This window comes from Mastomys coucha, unplaced genomic scaffold (genome assembly GCF_008632895.1).
Source record: "Mastomys coucha isolate ucsf_1 unplaced genomic scaffold, UCSF_Mcou_1 pScaffold21, whole genome shotgun sequence".
Taxonomy (NCBI): Eukaryota; Metazoa; Chordata; class Mammalia; order Rodentia; family Muridae; genus Mastomys; species Mastomys coucha.
The window spans coordinates 36,807,903-36,835,893 of NW_022196904.1; the positions used below are offsets into that span (position 1 = coordinate 36,807,903).

Sequence of the window (27,991 nt, forward strand, 5' to 3'; positions counted from 1 at the left end):
TTTTTTGTTTGTTTTGTTTTGTTTTGATTTGATTTTTGAGACAGGATTTCTCTGCGTAGCCCTGGCCGTCCTGAAACTCACTCTGTAGACCAGGCTGGGCTCGAACTCAGAAATCCTACTGCCTCTGCCTCCCAAGTGCTGGGATTAAAGGCGTGTGCCACCACTGCTGGCAGGCCACAGAGTCTCAAAACTAATCTTGTGTTTGTGTAGTGGTATGAGTGTGTGTGTGTCAGGGGGCACACATGCACACATCACAGCATGCATGTGGAGGTCAGAGGACAACTTGAAGGATTTGCTTCTCTCCTTCTAATATGTGAGCCCCATTAATAAAACTCAGGTCATCAGGTATAGGCCAAGTCATTGTACCACCCACTAAAACTCATTGTTGAAGTTTACTTTCTAACACTATGGACCATGTGTACATCTGTACATAACCAGGTGGAGGTCCAACAAAGTTGTGTGGCTGGAGTCCTCCAAGGGTCCCCCGCTGCTTGAAAAGAGACATTGCTGGTTTCATGGTGGGATGGATTGGATGAGCCTGCCCAGCTAATCAGGCCATATGGTTCCAGAGGTGAGCTAACATTACTTTCCAGGTGACCAGAGACCACAGAGATTTCTGGGTAGCAATGGCTGCATTCTCAGACAGCCAGAGAATGGATGTTCTCCAGATGTGACAAGGTCAGGGGACTTGGGGTTCCCAGCTCATACTTGAACCTCAGAAGACAGGGAGATGTGGAGGACCTCTGTAGAGAGCTCAAGGGACAGAGTTACTCCTCCCTGCTAGATCCAAATGAGGTGGAGCCTTGTACCTGGGTCAGAGTCTATTTCTTCACCATCCTTCCTTCTGCCTCACCCCAGGTCCAGCTTTGGGGTTGCAACCATGGTAGTAGGATTACAAGGCAGACCCTAAGGTTTTGGAGAAGCTGATGGAGTGCAGCAGGCCTTGCTGAGTCTCCTTACACTGAAGTTTTCTCCCCTGAAGCCACTCGCTCATGGCTCTTGGATACCTAGCTGCAAGACTGCCTGGGAATGTTCCAGGCTGCTGGAGTGGGTATAGCTGAGTAACAGGAAGGCCAGGTTCTGTCTGAGGTTCCTAGACAACTCTGGATCCCTCTTGTCCAGAGTCAATTTCCCAGCACTTGTGGGTGTGACCGAGCGCTCCCTTTGTCTTCTCATGTCCCCCTCGTCACCGTCCTAAAGGGCTCCAGAGTTGGTTCCGTGAGCTGGCTAGAACCTGGCAAGGCCTGACAGCCTCTGGTTTCACTCACTGTCATTCTGATGTTTCTGAACACTCTAAGGGAGGGGCCTGAGGGATCACCATGTGCTCCTTACCTGGCCTGTCTCCCACGAGACAAGGCTGCCTTTGTCCACAATTTTGAAGCAGATACCAACTTGATCATTTTAGCTGTTGGTATGCTTCTCTACCCTCTTAAAATTTAACAAAGTAGGGCTGGTGAGATGGCTTATCGGGTAAGAGCACTGACTGCTCTTCCAAAGGTCCTGAGTTCAAATCCCAGCAACCACATGGTGGCTCACAACCACCCATAATGAGATCTGACGCCCTCTTCTGGCACGGCTGAAGACAGCTACAGTGTATAATAATAAATAAATCTTATAATAATAATATACAGTGTATAATAATAAATAAATCTTTGGGCTGGAGGCGAGCAGGTTGACTGGAGCAAGCAGAGGTCCTAAAAATTCAATTCCCAACAACCACATGAAGGCTCACAACCATCTCTACAGCTACAGTGTACTCATATACATAAAAAATAAATAAATCTTAAAAAAAGAAAAAAGAAAATTTAACAAAGTAATATATGCCAAACAAACCACACTTACTTAAGTCAGTAAATATCCACACAAGATTTTTCTACTGTGTGATTTTTTTTTTCTGGTAGCTTTGTCTTCATTTTTTTTTCTTTTTACATTTATTGTGTATGAATGTGTATGTGTGTATGTGTGTGCATGTGTATGTGGATATGAGTGTATGTATGTATGTATGAGTATGTGTGCATGTATATGTATGTGTATGTGTATGTATGTGTATGTATGTGTGCATGTGAGTATGTGTATGAATGTGTATATATGTGTGTATGTGTGTGTGTGTGGATGTGTGTAGGTATGGAAATGCCATGCTGCCTGCATATTTGGTTGACTACTTGTGGGAGTTGGTTTACCTTCCACCAGAGTAGACATGGCTCAGTGGTACAGGGCTTGTCTGGCATACACAAGGCCTTGGATTCCATCCCTAGTACTACTGAAAAAGGTAGAAAGGAGAGGTGAAAAGAGAGAAGAGATCTGGGTCGGCAAATTGTCTCTGTGTTGAAAGTGTCTGGCACCAAGGTCAGTGATCTGAGTTCGATCCCCAAGAACCACATGCTCTTTTTGCCTTTTGAGACAGGCTCTCAGTGAGTTTTTCAGGCTATCCTTGAACTCACTCTGTTGCCCAGGCTGGCTTTTAGTTTGCAATCCTCTTGCCCCAACCTCCTAAGTAACTGGAATGACAGGCCTGCACCACCAGGCCTGGCAATCTGCTGTACTACTTATGAATTGGTACTTAAATCCACAGACCGATTGATTTTATACCCAATTTTTTTTAAAAAAAGTTTATTAGCACACATTAGTCATACATAACCCTGGGTCTCATGATGACATCTCCGCACTTGTATGCAGTGTACTGTGACCAAGGTCACCCTCTCTTGTCCTCCTTGAACTCCACAGATCCTCTTCCTTCCCCAGAGAGGCCACCTTCTATTCTCAGGTCCTTGTTATTTCAGAGAGTCTAATTCTTCTAGGAGCATAGGTGAGGACTTAATTAAAGGCCCCTGGGCACCCTGGGGTGACTGCACCACTGAGGAAATGTCTCTTACCTGCCAGCAACCATTATCTGTACAGAAGACCTCAGCTAGAGATGGGCCTTGTGAGTTCCTCCCTCCTCCATGGCAGGATGTTGATGGGCCCAAGAACGTGCAGGTGCTCACAGCTGCTCTGAGTTAGGAATGCACAGCATGTCATGGTAACCCTGCTTTTCCCTGTTCCCACAGCCAAATGAGACTTTCTAACTGACCCACTGTGGCGAATGCCCCGCCCCTCACCCCCATCACTGTTGCTCTCTTCCCTGTTCCTGCCTACTTCATGCACACCTTCACTCAGATCATATGCAGTATGAATGGTCTTCACACTTAAGCTAGAAAGAACTCACAGAAACCCCTTTTCTGCAGCTTCAGGAGAGGCAAGACATAGCAAAGAAGATGAATAAGAGGCCGGTGAGATGGCTCAGCAGTTAAAGGCACCTGCTCAAACTGGACCTGGAAACAAGATGGTGGAAGCAGAGCTGATCCAGCCAAAGTTGTCCTTTGACCTCAACATTCTTGCTGTGGCATGTGCACAAATATGCGTGTGGACATGCATATACATTTTTTTTTTTTAAGATCACGTCTTCAGGCCCACCCCACAGTGATTCTGGCTTTATGCTCTGGTTCCAGGTCTCAGGTTGGTGCAAGTGACACTGAAGGTTTGTGGGCACTTTGAGCAGTATGGCTTAACTGACATTACAAGCCTGAGTAATGTTCCTCTCTTGGCCCATGGGGCCCCATGCTCCTCTCAAGGATAAATCCGTATTCGTCTTCTGAATCTTAACCCCAGGTCCTTGGCTCACCTTTAGCAGCGCATTTGCCAGCACTACTACTTTTTCTAGGGTTTTAGGAATTGTTCATTTAGAATTTCATATAAGATGTCCCTACAATTCTAAATTTGGAGACTTTTTTCATTTTTAATTTCACATTTCCTCAAGTAGTTTCAAAAAATAGCATTTGGACCTACATTTTCCTATTCTTATTATCTTTGGTTTGTTTCATTCTTTTTCTTTTCTGCTTTCTTTTTCTCCTCCTCCTATTATTACTTTTTATTTATCTCTCTGTCTTGTCTCCAAGAGGGCCGCTCTGCCTCTCAAGCACTGGAATCATAGTTATGTGTCCCGACAGTTGGCATTTTTCCTGGCATCTTTTTTTTCTTTCCTCCACGTGTACCTGTGAAGTCTAACTGGCAACTAGTGACCTCACTCAGCCCATTGAGGTACAGCTACCCGGCAACCGGTAACCGTCAGCTGACTCCGGGGAACCCTCTGGGCAACCCGGGACATCACGGGCCAGCTCGTTGGGAGAGAGAGGGAAGTAGCTGCTTCCCGCGCGGGCTCTCGGGCCACGGGGCCGCGACGACGTGGGACTCTCGGCCCACGGAGGCCTCACTTCGCGCGCAGAGGCCGGTACGGACCACTGCGTCCGCCCTGGCAGCCAGCCCTGCCCACTTGGAAGCCCGTCCGCGGCGAGGCCACCGTTCCCTTCCGGGCCGCGGGGAGCGCCATCGCGACGCGCTAGCTGGGCTGCCTCGGTCTCGGAAGACCACCCAAGGTACCAGCAGGTTTCTTTTTCTTTTTTCTTTCTTTCTTTCTTCTTCTTCTTCTTCTTTTTTTTTTTTTTCGAGACAGGGTTTCATTGTGTATCCCTGACTGTCCTGGAACTCAGAAATCCGCCTGCCTCTGCCTCCCAAGTTCTGGGATTAAAGGCGTGTGCCACCACTGCCCGGCCCAGCAGGTTTCTGTAGTGACTCTGGAGAGTAAGCAACTGCTAACAACCAAGTTTTGAGGCTGGACGTAGTGGCACACTCCTTTACTCCTAACACTGCGGGTGCAGAGACAGGAGGATTTCTGAGGCCAGCTTGATCTACATAGAGAGGTCCAGGACAGCTAGGTCTCAATAAGTAGGAGCATTCCTTTAATCTCTGCACTTGGGAGGCAGAAGCAGGAGGATCACTGGGAGTTCAAGACCTGCCTGGTCTACTAGCAAGTTCCTAGTCAGCCAGAGTTATATAGAGAGACCCTGTCTCATGAAACAAAATAGTAAATAAATATGGCATAGGAAAATACTTATGATGTAATATAATTTATGAGAAATCCATATAGTATATATAGATATTAATACATAGGTTTCAATCCTGTGTATATCCACATATAATAAAGGTTTCTTCAGTCCCAATGTTATTAAATAAAAGGTCACATGGTATAATTTTTTTTTTAATGAAGTCTTACTGTGTATCCCAACCTGGCCTTGAATTTTTTTTTTCATTTTCCCAAGATTAAATGATTATTAAAAAAGCGTGTCACACTGTATAGAAATCAACATTCTCTCCCATAATTCTGTGCATTGGGACTATAGAAATGTCACTGTCCCTGCCCCACATCTTCAAATTAGCATTCTCAGGTCACAACAGTAAGTCTTCCCACAAGGAACCTTCCAGAGAAACAAGCTGTTTTCTCGGCTCATATTTCCCGCTTTTTGTAGCGTGCACCAGCAATCTATCCAAGAAGTGTATATTGGGGAGTAAGGAACAGATCCACCAGCAAGCCCGCAGTTGTTGGCAGCCATAAGATTAGATACAAGCACAAAGGGATATGTCAACATACTGGCAAAGAATCCTGTGACAGCTTGGGAATAACTTTTCATTTCATCCATGGTAGAAACCCCACTGTCCAGTGCATAGGTATTGATGAGATAAGCCAGTGAGTTACACAGCCACAAAGAAATGATGTCACCTAGGAGGCGAGGAATGAGACCCGCAAAAAATCCTACAATGCCTTCTTCCCGGTAGATGGTTACTATGGAGTCAAAAAATATGGAACGCTTCACGAATTTGCGTGTCATCCTTGCGCAAGGACCATGCTAATCTTCTCTGTATCGTTCCAATTTTTAGTATATGTGCTGCTGAAGCGAGCACAGCCTTGAATTCTTGCTAGTCCTAGGCCTTGGGAGTTCTGGGACGATGGGTGTGCTATCACACTTAGCTAAAAATCATGGTATCCTTTAACACCATACAGGCCTTGAACCTTGTTAAACTAAAACCTCAAATGTCAACCAGACAACCGGAGAGACAGAGAGCTTAGCCGCTAAGAGGACCTACCGCAGACATAGGTGCTCACAACAGATTATAACATCAGCTCCTGGAGCTCCAGTATCCTCTTGTGGTCCATGGGCACATAGACTCATGTGCCCCACCCCCAATTTAAAAAAAAAATCAACCAGGAGGTACCACACCTAGCAAATAGACCCTGTCTCCAAACAAATGTATACACTTGTCTCCCTCTCAAGCCTCAAGTTCAAACCTTGATGGACATCTGCTCTGTTCCCGAAGAAGATCTGGCTGCCCTCTGCCTGCAGAATGGGACCAAAGGCTTTTCTTGGGGTGTCCTAGTGAGTCTGCAATCTCAGGACCAGCATGAGGCATATCCATATCTACAGTTGAGTGTGCATGTAAATTAGAACTGCTGACACTCTGGCCCTTGAAGGGTGTTAATGTGTAAAGTGCTGTCTTAAAACTGCTGGAGAGAGAGGGCTTAGTGTGTTCGGTGCTTATTATCGGGGCATGAAGACCTGAGTTTCTTGTCTAGTACCCTCATAAAAGCCTAGTGTGTGGCACAGAGCGAGGATCTGTAAACTCAGGTTGGGGAAGTGGAGACAGGTATATCCCCAGAAGTCACTAACCCACTTAGCCTAAATATGAACACTAGGTTGTGCTAGTGTTGTCTGAAACAGTAAGATGGTTAATGATGGAGGAAGACATCTGATGTTGAGATTTGATCTCCACATGTACACATACATGGACATTCATTGTTTAATATTTACTTTTATTTTAAATTGTGTGTGTATGTGCACATGAGTGCAGGTGCCTGCAAAGGACAAGAGGAGGTTGTCAGATCCCCTGGAGCTGGAATTACGGATGGTTGTGAGCCACCCAAGGTGGGTTCTGGGCACTGCACTTGGGTCCACTGCAAGAGCAGTGTGCATTCTTATAATGGCCGGCCTGCCTCTTCAGCCCCCAGGTAGTGCTGAGCATTGAAAAAATATGTGCTTTCTTTTGTGTATTTCCTGTGGCATAAATGACATGTTTGAAAGCACATGGCCTTTTCCTGAGCAATGTGTGTAGAGCATCTGCCTCTTTTTAAATAATAAAGCATAAAGCAAAACTAGGAATGGAGGTCCACACCTGTAATCCCAGGACTCAGGAGGGAGAGGCAGGAGGATGAGGAATTTCAAGCCATCCTCAGCTACATAAAGTGCTTGAAACCAGTCTGAGCTGGTAAGACCCTGTCTCCAAACAAATGTATACACTCCAAAGCTATATAAAACCAAAACATCCAATGATGTATGCTTTTAAAATATTTTTATTTACTGTGCTGTGTACATGAGTGTAACATGGACATGCCACCAGTACATGGAGGTCAAGAGGACAACTTTCAGGATTCTCTCCCTCCTTCCAGCATGTGGGTCCTAGGAATTGAACTCAGGTCATCAGGTTTGGCAGCAAGCACCTTTACAGGATTTGCTATTCCCCCCAGCCAGGAGGATTCATTATAAAGCAAACACTTTGTGCCCCTCCATTTCCCTGTGCCTCTCTGGATGCTGATGCTACACAAAAATCTATCCCTAAAGTCTGTTTTAGGTGACCTCAAAACCCCATCAGGAGTTGAGCCAGTGCAGAGAACCCCATGGACCAAACTTCTGAAGAATTTCCAGAACCTAAGGAGGAGGAAGAGCCCATGGAGGAAAAGCACACAGCAAGCAAGAAGAGCACCAAACCCACATCTCTGTCCTGGGGCTTCAAGACCAGAGAGATCCCTATGATGAAGATCCCAAACCACTTCCATGCTAAGAAGACAGAAAATATTCTAATCCTGGCGGCCTTTTCCATTGGACTTGGCAGCACGTGGCGCTTCCCATACCTCTGCCACCAGAATGGAGGAGGTGAGGCCAGAGGGACTGTGTTCTGAGGTTAAGGAAGGGGTGTCAAACTCCCCAGGAAGAATGTGAGGGGTGAGGGGCTCCCAACTGCCTGAGCAAGCCTCCACTCTCTCCACAGGAAGCTTCCTGCTGATATATGTCACCCTCCTGCTGCTGCTGGGGATCCCCCTCATGTACATGGAGATGGTCATAGGACAGTGGCTACGCATGGACAACATCCAGGCCTGGAGATATCTGGTCCCCTGGCTTAGTGGTGTGGGCTACTCCAGCATGCTGGTAGGTGTGGGCTGGCAGAGCCACAAGTCCCCAGTGTCCTCTCTCCTCCATGGTACCCTCAAACCCAACTTCTTCTCCACAGGCTTGTGTCTTGGTGGTTCTGTATAACAGTGCCCTAGTCTCCTGGAGCCTCTTCTACCTTGGCCAGTCCTTTGATTACCCTCTCCCCTGGCAACACTGTCCCTTGGTGGAAAACTTAAGCGTGGCTGGTAAGGAGAGAGACAGGGGGATGCAAAAGCTAGGGGAGACACTCGGTGAGATGGCCTGTAAGTGTCTGGATCTCTCCACCACCACCCCTCTTCAGGCAGCAACTGCCTTTGGTCAGAACCCCACCAGCATTTCTGGTATCACACTATCCTTCGAGCCTCCAATCAAATAGAAGAAGGGATAGAAGTGCTGGTCCTGAACGTGACCCTGTGCCTCCTTGCCACATGGATCTTCCTCTATGTCACCATGGTCATCAGGATAAAGATTTCAGTGCTGGTAAGTGCCCTAATGGCCACTTTCCTCCTTGGCCCTGGGGCCACCAGTGTCCCCAGCCACCAAAGTCCCACTTCAAGGAAGCTGTATGGCCCGGCTTCCTGGTCATCATCGCTATGCAGAAACTTGATCAATGTCTCACTTCTCCTAAATGCACCCTGAGTCCCAGCCTTCCAGGGCTTTACCACGTGCAGGTTAATATTCACAACTGTTCTCCTTTCTAGCATTCCATCTGTAGCATATGTGGTGTGTGTGTGGTGGTGGTGGAGGGGGCAGCTTCTATGTCCTCGTTCTGGTTTCTTTGTCCCTGTGAACATCTGGACTCCCTCGCACATCCTTGGAGGCCAGAACACTTAATTCTTGATGTAACCCTGCAAATCTAGAGTCCACCAGGACTAGTGGACCCCATGCGAAGGGCCCTCATCTCCCTGTCACTGTGGCCTGGCAAGAAACAACTTCATGGAGGAAGGATTTGTTTTGGCTCATGGTGTGAGGGTGTACAGTCCACTGTGGAGGGGAAGGCGTGACAGAATGAAGTCCTGTGGCACTAGGAACACACGGCCGGGACTTGACTCATCCTCAGGTCACCACAGAGCAGGAAGCAGAGTTCGTTGCTTGTCACCGCTCGGGTGGCTGTCTCCTTTTCTTTCTATTATTCCTTCAAGCTCCAGGCTCAAGAGATGTAGACAGGGCAGATTGGTCCTGATCAAGGTTGGTCTTTCCAGATTGGTTAATCCTCTTCTAACACAGTTCACTTACACACCCAGGGGCATGTCTCAAACTCCTGCATAGTTCTAAATCCTCTCAGGTTGACAAGGTTAGCTGTCATGAGCTGGAGATGTAAATGGCTTGACACAGAAGCATAACCGGGTGGTGGTGGCTCAGGTCTTTAATCCCTGCACCCAGGGATTAATCTCCTGCACCCAGGAGACAGAGGCAGGTGAATCTGAGTTGAGAGTCAGCCTGGTCTACAGAGTTCCAGGACATCCAGGGCTACACAGAGAAACCCTATCTCGAAACAAAAACAAAAATCAAAAAAGAAGCAGAAGCAGAAGTTCCTGAGTTTAATCTCCAGGTTAAAAAAAAAAAAAAGCAGGCGTGGCGGCGTGCTTGGAATCCAAGAACTGGGAAGCGGAGACAGGAGGCCAGACCCCACAGCTCATCAGACAGTCAGCCCTGTCTAATCCATATGCTGCAGCGCTGTGAGACCCTGTCTCAAAACCCAAGGTGGATAGCAAGGAGGAGGGGAGCTAGTGGGGCCTGAGGCTTCGTGGGAGGATTTGTAGGTAAAGAAGAAAAGAAACAGGAGCAACTTTGGAGACGGGCATGACTGCCAGGCAGTTTGGGAGCTTGGCATTGGAGTGGGTGCTGACAGGCTCCTGCCATAGACTTGTTTGTGTGCAGGTGGGTATGCACATGCTCACGGAGGCGAGGAGTCAGCCTTGGGTGGCATTCCTCAGGCGCTGCCCCGTTGCACGCATTCACTCTTCCTGCCCCTCTTCTGCCCCTTGTCCCCTCCTCGCACCCTGACCCTCTCGGCCCCTGCTAATGTGTGCTCTGTCTTCCTCCTCCCTGCTGATCCTGACCCACCCGGCCAGATGATGATCTTCTCCATCTTGCTCCCCAACATCCTTCTCTTCTGCTTCTTCATCCGCACTCTCTTCCTGAGTGGTGTGAAGGCTGGCCTCTGGCGCCTGGTGACCACAGAGGTGAGGCCAGGGCTCCAGACTCCTTGTCACACACATATACCCCACCCCAGGCCTCCCACTTCATCCCTCTCTGCACCTTTTTGCCCCCCTGCCTGGCTTTTCACCCCTCTCTTCGACTCACCCAAGAAATCACTCCAAATGTCTGTGTCTTCCACAGGTTTCCATCTTGGCATCACTGGACGCATGGCGTCAGGCTGGAGGCCATGTTCTCTACTCCCTCGGCCTTGGCATGGGCACCATCCTAACTTTCTCCTCCTACCAGACTAGAAGTGAGAACTACATCAAGTGGGCGTCCTTTGTGGCCATGGTCAACCTGATGACCTCGTTGCTGAGCTCATCTGTCACATTTCTCGTGCTGGGCTTCTGGGCCACCTCCAGCGGCTCTGTGTGTGTGGAGAGGTGGGTGACAGAGTCGGGCAGCCAAGGTGGGAGGGATCACCTGGGCTCCCCTCAGCCCCACCGTCCTGCTAAGCAAACCTCTCGATGGTGCCCGCTTTACCTTATCCTCAGTCTCAGAAATCGCAAGTCAGGGAACATTTCCATATTGCTTATTTACCCCACAGGGCTACTGGTGCCAGCTTGCTGAGCCTCTGGAAGCAGTCGTTGGTGTAGATGGTTTGAGTTGGGAAGCCCTAGGAAGTGCTGCTATCTGAGCTTCATCCTAGATGCTCTGCCTTGTCGGTCATGGCTGGAGCCAGGCATTGGGGTTTGGGCTGTTTGCTTTCTTTCTCCTCCTCATCCCTCTCTCCTCCTCTTCTTCCTCCTCCCTTTTTCTTCCTCTTCCACCCTTTCTCCTCCTCCTCCCCACCCTCTTCCTCCTCCTCCTCCCTTCCTCTTCTTTCTCCTCCTCCTCCTCTTCCTCCTCCTCCTCATCCTCTTTTTAAAACACAGTACCTCTACGTATCCCTGGCTGTTCGGAACTCACTCTACAGACCTCAAACCCTCAAAGATCTACTGTTCTGTCTTCCAAGTGCTGGGATTCAAGGCATGTGCCAGTACCACATGGCTGTTTTGTTTTTTATTGTTTTGAGTCCATGGCTTGCCTAGACTTCACTCTGCAGACCAGGCTGACCTACACACATGTCTCTGCCTTCCAAGTGCTGGAATTAAAGGTGTGTGCCAGTCCTAGAGAGATTTCTCAGTGGTTAAGAGTACTGGTTCCAACAGTTACCATGGCTACGACTAGTTATTTACCAAGATGACCGTGAGCAAAGGAAGACAGGGCACTATGAGGCTTTGCCCATGACCCTTCGGCAATGGCGCTTCAGCAGCGATTCTGGAAACGTCTGTCAGTTTGCAGGAACCTGGAGTGTTGGTTTGCAGCCCTCTCAACCAGTTCCACTCCAGTGCCAGTGGAGCAGCCCGATGTGGAGACTAAGGAAAACTGAAGTGGTAGCCCCAGAGTTCACCAACAGGAACCCTCGGAATCTGGAGCTCTTAGGTGTAGCCCGGAAAGAACGAAGCTAGGGTACGGTGTGGCCTAACCGTGAATTCTGGCATAGGTTTCGAGTTGTAAAGACTCAGCATCACGTTTTTTGAACACCTTAATGGCCAAGTTGTGGTTTTAGCATCCACTCATGAATGGGCTATTAAAAAACACCTTTATAGTACCAGAAATGTGGTGGCTTGTGAGAGCATGGGGCAAGTACTGGCACAGTGGTGCTTAGAAGCAAGAATCAACTTCATGGTCTACCAGCCCACCGTGTGGGAGGCATCCTCAGACTCGATTAAACATTTACAAAACGCCATAACAGAAAGTGCATGATGCTTCGGGAGCCTCGAAGAATCTATGAATGAAAGAGAAGTGTTAACTGTTGTTGGAAGTATAAATATAAAACTACCATCTACAGCCACCAAAGGGAAGCATCTGCACTGGAAGGAAGGGAGGAAGAAGCATTTGCAAGGAGAACCAGACTGAAAGCTTCATAAAGCAACAATGTAACTGAAAACTCATTTAAGTTAGCTTCTTTCCACTTCTATATGTGCTTGTGTGACTTCATTGTTTTAGTCAAGGGCTTAAGATGTCCTCATTCTTGCCGGGCAGTGGTGGCTCATGCCTTTAATCCCAGCACTTGGGAGGCAGAGGCAGGCAGATTTCTGAGTTTGAGGCCAACCTGGTCTACAGAGTGAGTTCCAGGACAGCTAGGGCTACACAGTGAAATCCTGTCTCAAAAATCAAAACAAAACAAAACAACGAAAAAAACAAAAAAGACTATGAAATCAGCCACTATTTAAAGAACAAATTAAAATGTTTATAACAAACTGTGAAAAAAAAAATACTGGTTCCAGCCAGGCAGTAGTGGTGCATACCTTTAATCCCAGCATTGGCAAGGCAGAGGTAGGTGGATATTCAAGGCCAGCCTGGTCTATAGAGCAAGTTCCAGGACAGCCATGGCTATACAGAGAAACCCTGTCTCAAAAAAGCAAAAATAAAACAAGAACAGTGGGTGCTCTTGCAGAGGGCCTGGGTTCAATTGTAAGCACCCAAATGACGGTTCACAACCATCTGTAACTCTAGTCCCAAGAGATCCAGCACTCTTCTGGCCCCGAGGGCACTGTTCACATGGCATACACACACACACACATATACACACATAGATAAAACATCTGTACACACAAAATAATAGAGGTGTGTGCTGCCACAGTGGACACAGCACTGGAGTTTGTTTTACATACAGCAATGCTCTTTTAATTTTTGAGGTATTACTTCATTTCCCCTTCCCTTTCCTCCTTCCAACCTCTCCCATACACCTCACCTTGCTCTTTTTCAAATTCATGAGCCTGTTTTTTTTTTATTAATTGTAACATTTATAGATTTTTTTCTTAAGATTTATTTTCCCAGCACTTGGGAGTCAGAGGCAGGCAGATTTCTGAGTTCAAGGCCAGCCTGGTCTACACAGAGTAAGTTCCAGGGCAGCCAGGGCTATACAGAGAAACCCTGTCTTGAAAAACAAAAAACAGAAAACAAAAAAACAAAAACAAAAAGATTTATTTATTTATTTATTTTTTATGTGAGCACACTGTAGCTGTCTTCAGACACACCAGAAGAGGGCATCCGATCCCATTACAGATGGTTGCAAGCCTCAATGTGGTTGCTGGGAATTGAACTCAGGACCTCAGGAAGAGCAGTCAGTGCTCTTACCCACTGAACCGTCTCTCCAGCCCTACATCTACAGCTCTACAGGTTTCCCTCCAATTAGGATAACAAAGATGGCAAAGTTGGAGTTAGCCCTGGCTTTTGTTTGTTGTTTGTTATGCACACTGGATGCCCGTATCTAGGCACGCTTCTTGAGGCCTGGACACAACTTTGTGGAGTCTGTTTCTCTCTTTTGTGTGGTTCCAGAGCTCAGATTCAGGTTTGTATGGCAAGTGATCTGTCCACAGAACTTTTGAGTTTTTATTCAAAAGCAGGGCCTGATCTGGCCAACGCTTCCTTTGACCTCTCTAGGTAGCTGAGGATGACCTTGAACTTCTGATCCCACTCGCTTGTCCTCCCGAGTCCTGAGGTGATAGGCATGCACCGCAATACCCAGCTTGCATCTGAGAAACTGAAAGCCAAGCCACAATGTGATCACACTGCCACACCTGCCAGGGTCACTCACTGACCAAGTAAACTGAAAAAGTAAGACAAAAAACTGTGAGAATTGGTGCCTGGGAAGCAATGGAAAGCAACTGGAAGCTGTGTGCTTTGTTGGTGGGTATGTAAATAGCCTTTGGAGACAAGAACTTCTCAAAGTCAAATCACACCCATGCTGGGACTCCCAGTCCACTGCCGCTGCTCACCAGCTAGCAGATATCTGCATCATGGCTCTGTTCACAGTGACCCAAATGGTGACTAACCACTGTCTACCAAAAGATGACTGTGATTGCAGTCTGAGACCCTAGCACATAAGGTTTCATTAAAAAAAAAATTAGCTTAGCTATCCAACTTAGGAGATACTAGGCACTAGTGCCAAGGGCTTGACTACTGCTGTGTTCTGTGGCTTCACGGATGACACACTTACTCCTCAAAGTTGTATGCTGATGTTATTCCGCAGGAGATGTCTAAGGGTGTCGGTGACACTTAGACAAGGCCTCTAGGCTGGGACTCTCATGATGCAGTTAATGACTTTATAAGAAGAAGAAGTGATTGAGGGCTACACAGAGAAACTCTATCTTGAAAAAAACAAGAAGCAATGACTCAGTTCTCCACCTTCCTGATGCTTCGACCCTCTGATACAGTTCCTCGTGTTGTGCTGTCCCCCAACTGTAAAGTTACTTTTTTTGGGGGGTGGTTTTCAAGACAGGGTTTCTCTGTGTATCCCTGACTGTCCTGGAACTCACTCTGTAGACCAGGCTGGCCTCCAACTCAGAAATCCGCCTGCCTCTGCCTCCCAAGTGCTGGGATTAAAGGCATGAAGTTATCTTTGTTGCTACTTCACAACTACTTTTGCTACTGTGTTATGAATCATAAATGTGAAAAGCTCATTTATCCCCAGAGAGATTGTGACCCACAGGTTGAGAACTGTTGGCTTAGTAGAATACTTGCTTTTCCAGAGGACCTGGGTTTGATTTCTAACACTCACATGGTGGCTTACAATTCTTTGTAACTCTATTACTAGGGGATTCCATGCCCTTTACTAGTCTCCTTAGGCTCCAGGCATATACACTATATACATGTAGGCAAAACACCCATATACATAGAAAATTTAAATTCACCATTATATTATTAAAAAAAATAAAGGAGCTGTGCATCATGGCAAATGCCTTTAAGCCCAGACTTAGGAGGAAAAATCAGGCAAACCTTTGTGGGATAGCCTGGACTACACAGCAAGTTCCAGGCCAGTGATGGTCGCATACTGAGACTGTCTCAGAACAAATTTTCAAAATTTTTGTGTATATTTGTGCTTGTATGAGTTCATGGGCACTACTTGCATGCAGGAGGCAAGGGGCCTCTGAGGAGCTGGAGCCTTCTGAGCGCTGTCATATGGTTTCTGGGAACAAAACTCAGGTCCTTTGCAAGAACAGCGAAGGCTCTGAGCTGCTGAGGCATTGTTTTGTCGTCTTTAAATCTTTTTTAAATTAAAAAAAACAAACAAAAAAACCAGGTGGTAGTGGCACATGTCAGTAATCACAGCACTTGGGAGGCAGAGGCAGGCAGATCTCTGAGTTTGAGGCCAGCCTGGTCTACAGAGTTCTAGGACAGCCAGGGCTACACAGAGAAACTCTGTCTCAAAAATGAACAAAGCAAACCAAACCAAACCAAAATGCAAACAAATGAATGGAAAAGGAAGCTAGGAAGCATGCTCTCTGCCAAGACCCTGCTGAGTCCTCACAACACAAAGAGGCTCTCACAAGATGGGGCTCCTCGGGCCGGGTGGTGGCGCACGCCTTTAATCCCAGCACTTGGGAGGCAGAGGCAGGAGGATTTCTGACTTCGAGGCCAGCCTGGTCTACAGAGTGAGTTCCAGGACAGCCTGGGCTCGAAAAACCAAAAAAAAAAAAAAAAAAAAAAAAAAAAAAAAAAAAAAAAAAAAAAAGATGGGGCTCCTTAACCATGACCGGCCAGAGCCGTGACAGCATGCAATCCTGGGCAATCCCATCATACCTGGTCCCCATTCCCTTGGATGGTGATGGCTGACGAGCCAGTCCATTCTCATCTGTCTTCGTTTCCCTTCCAACCCTGTCAGCAGGAGTGTCAACACTCTGCTCAACCTGATAGCCAATGGCGAACTCCCGCCCGCCGCCTGGCCCCCCAAGGACATCATCCACAAACCCCCCCTGGAATACCTACACTGGATCAACAAGCTCCCCAGCAACTTACAGAGTGAGATCATCTATTTAACCCTGCACTGCAGCATCCTGATAGAGAAGGAAGAGGTGTGTTTGTCAAGGGGGGCCAGGCCTGGCAGCCTCACAGCAGGCAACAGTACTAAGAATCATAACCCAGCCACCATAGCTATGTGCCAACAGCTACACTGTGGCTCACATCAGACAACCCAGAAAATGAAGGGCACCCAGGTCACCCAGCCGAGGAAGGCTAACTTTCAACACTTTTACCTCAAACTTCCATGCTGGGTGTCATATTTCTACCCATGAAAGACATTACTAATCAAGTGCTGCACCATCCCCATTCTATCCAGATACTGCACTGCCTCAGAACCCTTCTCCCCCACAGATTATGGAGGGCCCTGGCCTGGCGTATGTGGCCTTCTCTCAGGCCATCTCAGTGTTTCCCGGTTCCTCTTTCTGGGCCATCATCTTCTTCATGTCTCTGGCTATCATGGGTCTGGGCACCATGGTGACTCTCCTGGAGGGTATTGTGCTTCCTCTGCAGCAAAGCGTCTCTGCCTTGGCAAGGCATCCCAAGCTGGTACCAGGTAAAAACAAAACAGAACGAAAAGCCCATACCCGGTAACCTTCCCCATACTTACCCCAAGTGTTCCAGCATTCACAGGGACACCCCAACTCACAAACCCCAGTGTGGCCCCATCCACTTTGACCTTTAGTGCTTGTCTGCTCGGGAGGATTTCTGTGTAGCCTCGTCTTCTCCAGCCGCCCTGGCAGCTACGTGGTGTTCCTGTTCGATGACCACCTGGTCCCTATGCTCCTCCTCATAATTGTGGTGCTCCAGAACCTTTCTCTGGCTTGGGTCTACGGAGTCAAGAGGTGATTTCCAGTCTTGGGGAGGTGGGAAGGGTGGGAGGAATACTTAGCTATTAAGCCCATCCTAGGCCTTCCAGGGACACAGGCAGCCCATGGGTCCTCAGACAGCAGTCAGATCCTACATGGTGATTCAATCTCGAGTACACTGAAGGCCAAGGACTGTAGTGGTTCAGTTCTCGTGAGGTGGTAACACGGCTGTCCCAGAGCCAGGGAGGGCCTGGTCCCCACACCAAGGGTCAGGAGCATCTGAGAGAACCAGAGATGGAAGCTCTCCCTACGTCCAGGTTTCAGATGTCCTGACAGTTGCCCCCTTCACCCAGGTTCAGGGCTGATATATTCAGCCAGCTGGGCCGCCTGGTGTGGGCACCCTTCACCTTCCTGTGGAGCTACGTGACATTGCCCATGCTGTTGGCCCTGCTCACCATCTACTTCCTGAATCTATACCACAGTAAACCCCTCTACTATGTCTCCTGGAATGATAGCATGGTGCGGCCCCTGCCTGTGGGGACCTGGGGGCCCAGCACCCCACCCTGTATCTCCTACCCTCAGAGACCCAGAGACCCCAAATTCCAAGCACATAGACACAGGCCCCCATCCTACATCTCCTCCCCTACCCCAGGGACTTGGGAAATCCTGCACTCAGAGCCCCCAGAATGAGCCCTCACCCTGTATCTCCTACCCCCAGGGACTTGGGGACACTGTACCCACACTGAGCCCTCACCCTGTATCCCCTAACCCCAGGGGCCTGGGACACTGCACCCACACTGGCCCACTATCCCTGTCCCCAGAGCCAGGAAGTGAAGCGGCCTTACGAGAAGATAGCCCTGGGCTGGGTCACCTTCCTCAGTGTCCTGGCACTGCTGCCAATCCCCTTGTACCCGCTGCAGCACTGGTGGTATCTGGATGACCAAAACATCTGTGAAACCTTAGAAAAGCCTCTGTCCTCCAAAAAGACGGTCCCAGTGCCCAACAGAGTCACCCAGTGGCCTATGCACCCCATAAGAAAACTCACCCTCAGAAACCAGGAGAAAAGCAAGGTTTTATTCAAATGCAAGAGTCCCCCAGAGGCCTTCCTTCATCCTCAAAACCTGAGAACAAGAAAGGACAGTGAAGACTACTCCAACTTCAGCTTCCCAGGTGCCACGATTGCCTCTTGTGCCACCTCTGTGGCCTCCACCTTCCGTGAGGTCTCAAGGCACACTGGGCTCCCAGAAGCTGGTCTTGACTCCCACAGCGCTGGAGAGAAGTGACAGGCTGGAGACCTGTGAAGGAAAGGCTCTCAGGAGCCCCACTTAGCAGCAGACACATCATCTGGTTTTGGTAACTGATGATGAGCAACTAAGCCCAGTACAGGCCTCACGGAAAGCAGAAGACGGGTATGCAGACTTCTGTGGTAGCCCCCATGGGCCTCAAGACAGTCATGGATGACTCGGAAGTCCATCCCCTAGCACTGGACACTGCCCAGGGCAAGCCCCAGGGACTCCTCCCTCTCTTTGATATGGACACAATTTTGGTGTGCCCAGCTGGGCATCCAGCACAGTCCCAGTTACCCAGAGACACAGTGGTCCCTCTAGCCCTGCCTACCCATCATGCCTGTCAGAGTGTGGCTGGCCTCCCAGAGACGGCCATCTCAGACGGCACCAAGATACCAATGCTGTCTGTCAATAAATGAGGCAGTGGATGTGACACATACCAGCGGTGTGTACAGCGTTCTCCCATACACACATGCACTTCTCAGTGAGCTTCTTAGAGCTTGTGTCCCCACAGTAGAAGGGGCCCAGGTCCCTTATGTACAACAGTGTGCACCATGTACATAAACCACGTGTGTACTTGGTTCCCTAAAGAAGCATGAAGTCGAGGGCCTTGGACCCCCTGGAACTGGAGTTGCAAGTGTTTCTGTGCTGGGAGCCAAATCTAGAAGAGCAGCCAGTGCTCTAATTGCTGCACCATCTCTCCAGCCTCTAGAGGTCTTGAGAGGTAAGTATGGTTTTCACCTGACTTCGGAATGCTTTTTATGCATTAGAAGTAGGTGTGTCTTACACTCTGATGCCCCCTCCCCCCCAAGTCAAAATAGTGACACTTACTCAGCTAGATCCTGGAAGCAGTCATTGCTGCATTCTTGATCCCTGAAGCCTGCTGAGGGTCAGAGGTCACCTGATCTTATCCTCAAGGAGCCATCAAAAAGCCCAAAGAGCCGGGCAATAGTGGCGGCACACACCTTTAATCCCAGCACTTGGAAGGCAGAGGCAGGCGGATCTCTGAGTTCGAGGCCAGCCTCGAGTCTACAGAGTGAGTTCTAGGATAGCCAGGGCTACACAGAGAAACCCTGTCTCAAAACCAAAAAAAGAGCAAACAAATTCCAAGGAAAAGGCATTCTGGCCTGTACAATGTCAGTCCATGGGGTACAGCTGAGAACAGACAGATGTTCCAGAGGCAGGTTGCAATCGGGATATAAAGTGAATAAAGAAATGGGGAAAAGTGGAAATTGAAGAAAAGAGGGGAAAAAGCTCTTGTGTCACCTAAGAGAAATGAGTGGATCTGTAAATTAGATGTAGATCAAGATGAGGTGCTGGGGGCTGGAGAGATGGCTGAGCAGCTCTTTGCGACTTTTGCAAAGGACTGGAGTTTGGCTCTCCAGCACCCACACTGAGCAGCTCACAATTGCCTGTAGCTCGAACTCCAGCTGATGTGTCCTATTTTGCTTTTTGTTGCTGTGATAAACACCATGATCAAAGGCAACTTAAGCAGAAAAGGGTTTCTTTCCTTCAGTATAGCAGTTACAGTCCATCAAGGAAGGAAGGCAGGCGGGAGCTTGAAGCAAGAACCATGGAGGGACAGTACGTCCTAGCTTGTTCAGATAGCTTTGTTACATATCCCATACCCACTTGCCTAGGAGTGGCAAAGGCCACAGTGGCTCAGACCCTCTCACATCAATCAAGAGAATGTTTTTTTTTTAAAGTTTTTTTTTTTTAATGTATGTGAATACACTGTTGCTATCTTCAGACACACCAGAAAAGGGCTTCTGACCCCATTATAGATGGTTGTGAGCCACCATGTGGCTGCTGGGAATTGAATTCAGGACCTCTGGAAGAACAGTCAGTGCTCTTAACCTCTGAGCCATCTCTCCAGCCCCCAATCAAGAGAATTAATTAGTCAAGAGAATGCCCCAACAGACTTGCCTATGTGCCAATCTGATGGAGGCAAATTTTCTATTGAGGTTCCCTCTTCCCAGGTACATCTCTTAAGTTGTACCCAAATTGATAGTAAAAAGTCACAGGATCTAATGTCATAATCAGGCCTCTGCTGGTATATGTGCGAGAGTGCAGCATGCGTTTGACAGCGCACCTGACATAACCACCGCTGATTGGGCGTCGGGCTGTGAGAAGCCACAGGAACCCTCGCTCCGGGGGTTGAGGTGGGGGGTGGGGAGGCACTGTCTGAGGTCCCCGGGGAACTGCCAGGAGCCGGCTCGTGGGTCCCTGGGCTGCAAGGAGACCAGGAACGGCAAGTTCTAGCTCTTGGACACTGCAGATGTGGCGGAAGAGCTGAGAATAGAGTGGGGGCCAGCCAGCAGGCTCTAGCCCAGCTGAACCCCAGGGAGGAGAGGGTCCTTAGCTTGCTCGGTCAGGCTGCTTGGCTTGGCTGAGAACGCAGGGGTGCTTCATGGGGGAGATTAGAGGAAGACCTGCAGATGAGAAGTGGCAGTCCATGGTAGAGGGTAGTCATACCCTCTACCTGTGGAGGGGCTTGGGCAATTACCCTACGTGACTGATGGCCACAGAGTTATGGAGAGCTAAGGCTCTCCATGAGGCTGAGCCTGGTGTCTAGGAACGTGGCAGGCAAACGCTTTCTGTCCCTTGCAGTTATCTGCTGGATCTCCAGGGTTTAAACTTAGCTGTACACACTCACGGTACACACACACACACAGAGATACACGCATGTGCACACACGCACACATGCATGCACACACGCATGCATACACTCACAGACACACATGCACGAACGCACACACACACACACACACACACACACACACACACACGCATGCACACATGCACATCCGGCAAATCAGGAGGAAGAGAAATTAATGGGAATTTTGGAGGTGACGTTTATTTCCAGAAGTTGAGTCTCAGCTGAGTCCTCTCCAGATTGTTTTTGGTGGTGGTGTTTATCACAGAAACAGAAAGCATACTTAAGAGATAAAATTGTCTCATTGTCCAAGGTGAACAAATAGCTTTCTCTTCTAAATTTATGTAATGTGTGTGTACATGGGAGCGCAGTGCCCGTGGTGGTCAGAGCCCCTGTGTTAACAGCAGTTTTGAACCTCCCAACACAAGCTCTGAGAACTGGCCTTGGGTCCTCTTCGGACTCTAAAGCACTGAGTACAGTACCCCTTGGAGCAGTTTTAGAAGGCAGAATTTGGGCAGCAAGGAGGTCAGAACCACTTCTCAAACAAAAAAGCCAGGAGGACACGTGGAGGCCATTGCTATCTTTTTAGTAACAGAGTTCAGGAGAGTGAGTCTCTTGGTATGTTCAGCAATCATGAAGTTTTCAGGCAGATAAGAGAGAGTCCATCAAGCCTCCACACCAAGAGGACAATGTCGGAAATATTAGTCAAGGACACGGATGACACTCGTTTAGCTAAATGTGGACAGCTGATTCTTTGGGGATAGTTTTATTTTAGTTTTTTTTTTTTCCTTGTGTGTTTGTTTGTTAGGAAGGGTCTCACTATGTAGCCCTGACAGATCTAGACGGTCCTCCTGCATCTGTCTTCCTAGTGTTAAAATTAAGGGTGTCTGCCACTATGGGTAATTTAAATGAGAATAACTCTCACAGGCTCAATTATTTGAATACTTGGTCCCCAGTTAGCAGACCTGTTTGGGAAGGATTAGGAGGTGTGGCCTCACTGTAAGAGTTGTATCATGCAGGATGGGCTTGAGATTTCAAAAGCCTATGCCATTCCCAAGTAGTGCCCCTCCCCCCCCCTGCTTGGAGATAATGATGTGAGCTCTCAGCTGCCAGGCCCATGAAACTATAAGCTCCAATAAACTCTTTCTTGTATAAGTTGCCTTGGATGTGACATCTCTTCAAAGCAATAGAAAAGAAAGACACCTACCATGCCTGGCTGTTTGTTTACTGTTCGAGACAGCGTCTCTTACAGCTTAGTCTAGCTTCCATTTCACTAGGTAGCCAAGGATGACTTTGAACTGATCCTCCTCCCTTCACCCCTTGAGTACAGGTGTCACAGGCATGCACCACTCTTGACTCTTTAGGGACAAAAAGAATCATCTGAGGCAGCTCAAGCTTCAGGGTCCACTGAGAAGTGGTAGGAGCTTGTCACCTGAGGACCTTTGAGTTGAGGAGACAGGCAAAATACAGCCCTATAGATGCAGATGTCCAGCTAGCTTTCTCCTCTTTAGTCAGTACAGGACCCCAGCCCACAATTAGTGTGTGTGTGTTCATGCATCAATAAACCTAATATGGATAATCCCTTGGCATTATCTGATTGGCAATTTTAAATCCTGGCTAGCTGACAATATTACCCGTCGCAGTTGGAATATTTCCTGAGCTTATTGGATTGGCCTGCACCCAAGATCAGGACCAGGAGCAAGGAAGGCCTGCCACAGAGAACTTCCAAGAAACTAAGCTGAGTGGAAACTTGAGTGGGTTGCTCCTGTCCTGGAGAGCAGTGTAGCATGAACCCTGTCTGGCTGTTCCATTCCACCTTATCAGAAGTCCAGAGCTCCGAAGTATATGAATATGATGAGTGGTCACTCAAGCTTAAGGTATAATTTGGCTTGTCTCTGAGGTGAATTCAGGGCTGTTACTATTTTAGATGGTGTCTTGGCCAGTTCTATTGCTGTGAAGAGACACCATGACCACAGCAACCTTGTAAAGGAAAATATTTAATTGGAGCTGGCTTACAGTTTCAGAGGTTTAGTCCATTATGATCATGACTGGAAGCATGGTGGCACAATGGCAGATATGATGATGGAGTAGTAGCAAGAGTTCTAGATCTTATCTTCGGACAGCAGGAAGGGAGAGAGATACTTGCCTGGCTTGAGCATTTGAGACCTCAAAGCCCATCTCTTGTGACACATTTCCTCCAGCAAGGTCACACCTCCTAACGGTGCTACTCCCTGTGAGTCTATGGGGGCCATTTTCTTTCAACAGAAAGTACGAGGGAGCCCAAACCTGGCACAATTTCCTTCAAAGAGATTTGAGTGACTTCTAGGTCAGAGACAGAAGTGATGCAAATGTTGGAATCAAATAGCAAAGACATCAAAGCTGTGTTGAAGGCACTACAGAGAGATGTGGCTCATTGACAGACTGATAGGAGTATGTCAGGAGCCTCCTGCCCCAGCTACAGTAGGAAAGAACAGGAAAAGCTGAGAGCAACCAAAATATCTCCCAACCCACCTGTACCTAACTTAAACAAGAGCAGCAACCTCACTCTAGGCTGGAGGTAGCTCAGTTGGTATTGTGATTGCAAGCATGAGGATCTGCTATAGTAGGGTGAACTTGTAATCCCAGGACTGGGAAGGCAGAGGCAGCTAGATCCCTGGGGCTGCTGACTAGCCAGCCTAGTAACACCAGTGAGAGAACCTGTCTCAATATACCAGGAACACTGAACTGGAGAGATGGCTCAGTGGTTAAGAGCATGTCGGTGACCGGTGACTCAGAACTAGAATTCCAGGAGAGCCAATGCTTCTGACCTGCACAGTCACTTGCACTCATACACACACACACACACACACACACACACACACCTAAAAGTAAAATAGCTTGGCATATAACTTTTCTTTTCTGTTACTTTGTGGACTTCTCATGGGTTCTCCTCCTGACTGTCTCCTAACAATCTCTTTTCTGGCTCAGCTCAGCTTCTCCTGGTTCAATGGTCTCATATTTGTACAAATAGTAACTAGTTCGCTTAACTTCCTGCCAGCCCTCCTCCCAGTTTCCAGCCCAACCACTTCAAATATGTCTCCCAACTGTTCCTCCCTCAGTTCCCCAATAGTCTGCTTAAACAGTCCCCTTCCCTAGTTTTCCCAATATTAACAGCCCCAAGCTGTAACAACTGTTCAAACCTACCAATGACCTTAACCTTAAAATGATTGACAAACAAGCCTGTGTGGATAGATCTGTGGCCCTTAACTAAGGAAAAACTATAGACACTTGAGAGCAGTTGGAAGCTCAACATATAGAAGAACCTACCCATGGGATTCCCCTGCATTTGTTATAAAAAAGAAACTGGGAAGTGGGGTATGACAACAGATTTGAGAGTGGTGAATAGAGTAATCCAACCAATGGGTCCGTTACAGTCTGGAATTCCTTTACTTTATTACCTAAGGGATGGCCTATGATAGTAATTTATTTTAAAGGCTGGGTTTTTTTTGTTTTTGTTTTTGTTTTTTTACTGTCCCTTGCAAGAGCAGGATAAAGAAAATTTTGCTTTCATAGGTGCCTATGTATAATAATGCTCAGCCTGTAGAAAAGGTATCAGTGGAAAGTTCTTCCACAAGGTATATTATATAGTCCAACTATATGTCAATAGTTTGTACAACCACCACTAGAAAGAATTTGTAGGCAATTTTTCATTCCATTATTTATCATTATATGAATAATATTTTGTTGGCCAATTCTGATGCAGATACTTTAGAGAGGAGATTCTATAAACTACTTTGGTTATAAAAGTAGACAACAAAAAAATTTCACTGCTTAATTCCAGCACTTGGGAGGCAGAGGCAGGTGGATTTCTGAGTTCAAGGCCAGCCTGGTCTACAGAGTGAGTTCTGGGACAGACAGGGCTACACAGAGAAACCCTGTCTCAAAAAAAAAAAAAAATCCACCACAAAAGGTACATATCAGAGGAGATCAGTTGTAATTCTTAATGATTTTAATGATTTCAAAAAGTTAATGGCAGCTATTAATTGACTATGGCACACTATTGGATTAACTACTCAAAAGTTAAGTAATTTAGGCTCAAAAATAATTTACATATTCTTTTGTAAACACAATAGATTATAATATCTTTTTCCATAGATATGACATAAGGAAAGAAGGAAGGGGTTTATTGTAAACTCATTATTTGTAGAATTTAATAAAAGCTATATGAACTAAAAAAAAAAGTTAAGTAATTTTTATCAATTGTTACAAGGAGATTTGGACTTAAACAGTCCAAGATATTACGAGCTGAAACAGAGAGAGTTAACTCTGGTAGAACAGAGGCTGCGAGATGCACAGGTCGATCGCATAGATCCCAAGCTGGACTGTGTTTTGGTTATTTTACCTTCAACTCACTCCCCTACTGGGCTCATTCTGCAAAGGGAAGATAGTATTTTAGAATGAACCTGCATAGCACATAAACTAAAAAATTATATGTTTATGTAGAAATGGTTTCTGATTTAATTGTAAAAGGAAGATGAAGACATGCCTTTGTTAGGAGCAGACCCAGCAGAGACCGTAGTACTGTATACTAATGCTGAGACTATATCATTATGGGTAACCAAAGATGATTGGCAAAGATGATTAGCAACTATTTGGGAGAAATTAATAATAAATATCCTAAAAGTAAGCTTCTGTTTATGAAATGGACTAATTGGGCTCTCCCACATAAGTCAGAAAAAAAATAAGCAAAGTACTTCAAAACCCATATACTTCAGTTCAAAAATCAGATTTCTGGGCTGGAGAGATGGCTCAGTGGTTAAGAGTACTGGCTGCTCCTCCAGAGGTCCTGAGTTCAATTCTCAGCAACCATACCTTGGCTCACAGCCATCTATAACAGGATCTGATACCCTCTTCTGTCATGCAGGCATACATGCAAATAGAACACTTATATACATAAATCCTTTTTAAAAATCAGAGTTGTATGCAATTCATATGGTGTTATTAGATTTTCCTAGATCTCTTAATATATTACTGACTCTCAATATGCAGGAAGAGTTGTTTTGCATATAGAAACTGCTGATTGTAGTCCCTGAGTGGTATGCTGCAAAAGCCATCAAAATGGAGGCTCCTATCAAAATGTCCCCGCCTCTGGAACACTGTCCCACCTCTGAGCTGTGTGGTTCCAGGGCTTCCGAGTCCCAGGATACCCCCACCCAAGGTGAAACACGTAACCCTGGTAAGTGATAAGTGACATCGTAACATCAGAATGGAAGTCAGTGAATGTTTTGCCCTGGAAATGCAGATTGGTTTGTATTTCCATAGGAAATGAAGAGTTGTGGATGCCATCAAAACTAATAAAGCTCAGAGTTGAGCAGCGGAAGTCTTCTCAAATCTTGGCCACTGACCCAGAAAGAGAGAAGAGAGCCTGACCAGCTACTGCCTCCCCTGCCATCCAGAGAAGCCTGGACAAGAAACAGTCCAGGAGCATAAAAGGTTCAGGAAGAGAAGCGCCACTGTTAGGTTCTTATCTCAGCTGTGGATATGCTCCTGAAAGACCGACAGAAAGATCAAATCAGATGCAAGAGAACCCTGGAAAGGACACTAAACAGAACAGAGAAGCAAAAACCACAGTAGTGGCATGGCTACAGGGAGCGCCCAGGGCAGCTGCGTAATTAGTAGCTAAACCAGATTGGGGGTGGGGGGAATGTAGTGTGATTTATTTTGTGTGCCTGGCCCTTTAAAGGATTCCCAGTTGCTAGTCAACTGGCCCTTTGAAAATGCTTAGCCAGCTGGGCAGTTGTGGTGCACGCCTTTAATCCCAGCACTTGGGAGACAGAGACAGGTGGATTTCTGAGTTTGAGGCCAGCCTGGTCTACAGAGTGAGTTCCAGGACAGCCAGAACTACACAGAGAAACCCTGTCTTGAAAAAACAAAACCAAATCCAAAACCAAAAAAAAAAAAAAAAAAGCTGAGAGAAGAGGGAGAGGGTCCAGCTGGCAGAAGAGTAGTGTCAGAGCAGAGGGACAGTGTTGGAGGGAAGATGATTGAGTAGGGCTGAAGAAGAGATTGAGCAGAGTAAAAATTGGAGATAGAAATCCTAACTCAGGAGAAGCTGAGCTGAGCCCGAGAGGATACTGTTAGGAGACAGAAGAACCCACAAAGAACCCACTAGGTAGTGGTGGTGGGGGGATGGGAGGAACAAAAAGCTACATGGACACCTTTAATCTCAAAGGAGGAGAGACGGACAGATCGCTATGAGTTTGAGCACAACTTGGTCTACATAGTGAGTTCCCCGACAGCCAGGCCTATGGAGTGAGACCCTGTTTCAAAACAGAACAAATGGGCAAAAGATTGGAAAAGACAACTCAGTGACAAACATAATGACACAGTAATTTCAGCACTCCGATGTATAAACTGACAACGTGACAAAGGGTGGTACGTTTACAGGGAAGGTTTTTATTGTAGATATGAGAGAACAGCCAGGCTCATGTGGAATAGTTACAGGGGTGGAGGAGGGGTGCTTTGAGGCATCCAAAGCTCAGGCCAGGCCTAGTGTCATGCTCTCTTCCAACTGTCTGTGGGTCCAGATGAAAACCTCTTGGCTACATCTCCAGCATCATGTCTACCTGCAGCCGCCATGCTTCCAACCCTATAGTAATGGACATACCTCTAAAACTGTAACCCAGCTGCAATTAAGTGATTTCCTTTATTAGAGTTTCCATGATCATGGCGTCTCTTCACAGCAATAGAAACCCTAATAAAAAACAAAGAAAAGAGAGAAACGGTGACCTAGCAGAGCAAGGGTGTGATGGTTTGAGTGAGTAGGACCCCATTGACCCATAGGGACTGGCACTGTTAGGATGTGTGGCCTGGTTGGAGGAGGTGTGGCTTTGTGGTCTCAGAAGCTCAAGCCAGTTCACTCCCTACCTCCTGACCGGGATGTAGAACTCTCAGCTCCTTCTCCAGCACCAGGTCTGCCTGCACACTGCCATATTTCTTGTATGACAATAATGGATTAAATCTCATAAACTGTAGGCCAGCCCCAATTAAATGTTTTCCTTATAGGAGTTGCTATTGTCATGGTGTCTCCTCATAGAAATAGCAACCCTAACTAAGACTGAGAGTATAGCCCAAAATAGCAGGGTTATAAGGAGAAGGTCTAACCTGGGCAAAGGAAGCTTGTGAGCTTGAGGGAGT

General features: G+C 47.3%; 1 protein-coding gene, 1 long non-coding RNA gene, 1 other non-coding gene and 1 pseudogene across 11 annotated transcripts; 2 read left to right on the forward strand and 2 right to left on the reverse strand.

Moving 5' to 3' along the window:
• Positions 1 to 2,334: 2,334 nt before the first annotated feature.
• On the reverse strand, positions 2,335 to 3,356 carry LOC116102189. Its single transcript, XR_004123029.1, has 3 exons — positions 3,206 to 3,356; positions 2,874 to 2,991; positions 2,335 to 2,794 (listed from the first exon to the last, which is right to left on the reverse strand). It is a non-coding gene; the product is annotated as an uncharacterized LOC116102189 (long non-coding RNA).
• Positions 3,357 to 4,057: 701 nt separating this feature from the next.
• Positions 4,058 to 18,598, forward strand: LOC116102187 (orphan sodium- and chloride-dependent neurotransmitter transporter NTT5-like). Of its 9 annotated transcripts, XM_031386581.1 has the most exons (14): positions 4,062 to 4,412; positions 6,147 to 6,295; positions 6,721 to 6,794; positions 7,488 to 7,799; positions 7,915 to 8,072; positions 8,155 to 8,281; positions 8,344 to 8,555; positions 10,151 to 10,261; positions 10,419 to 10,660; positions 15,931 to 16,120; positions 16,419 to 16,620; positions 16,750 to 16,909; positions 17,227 to 17,392; positions 17,695 to 18,598. In XM_031386581.1, the coding sequence occupies exons 4-14, from the start codon at positions 7,544 to 7,546 to the stop codon at positions 18,154 to 18,156; spliced, it is 2,286 nt and encodes a 761-aa protein (XP_031242441.1). In that variant the 5' UTR covers positions 4,062 to 4,412; positions 6,147 to 6,295; positions 6,721 to 6,794; positions 7,488 to 7,543; the 3' UTR covers positions 18,157 to 18,598. The 9 variants fall into 9 exon arrangements, with proteins under 9 accessions (XP_031242446.1, XP_031242447.1, XP_031242441.1 ...); XM_031386580.1 differs by lacking the exon at positions 6,721 to 6,794; XM_031386582.1 differs by lacking the exon at positions 6,147 to 6,295.
• LOC116104193 lies at positions 5,668 to 5,775 on the reverse strand. The gene has a single exon (XR_004123730.1). It is a non-coding gene; the product is annotated as a U6 spliceosomal RNA (small nuclear RNA).
• LOC116102188 lies at positions 11,322 to 12,240 on the forward strand (annotated as a pseudogene).
• Positions 18,599 to 27,991: the final 9,393 nt, after the last annotated feature.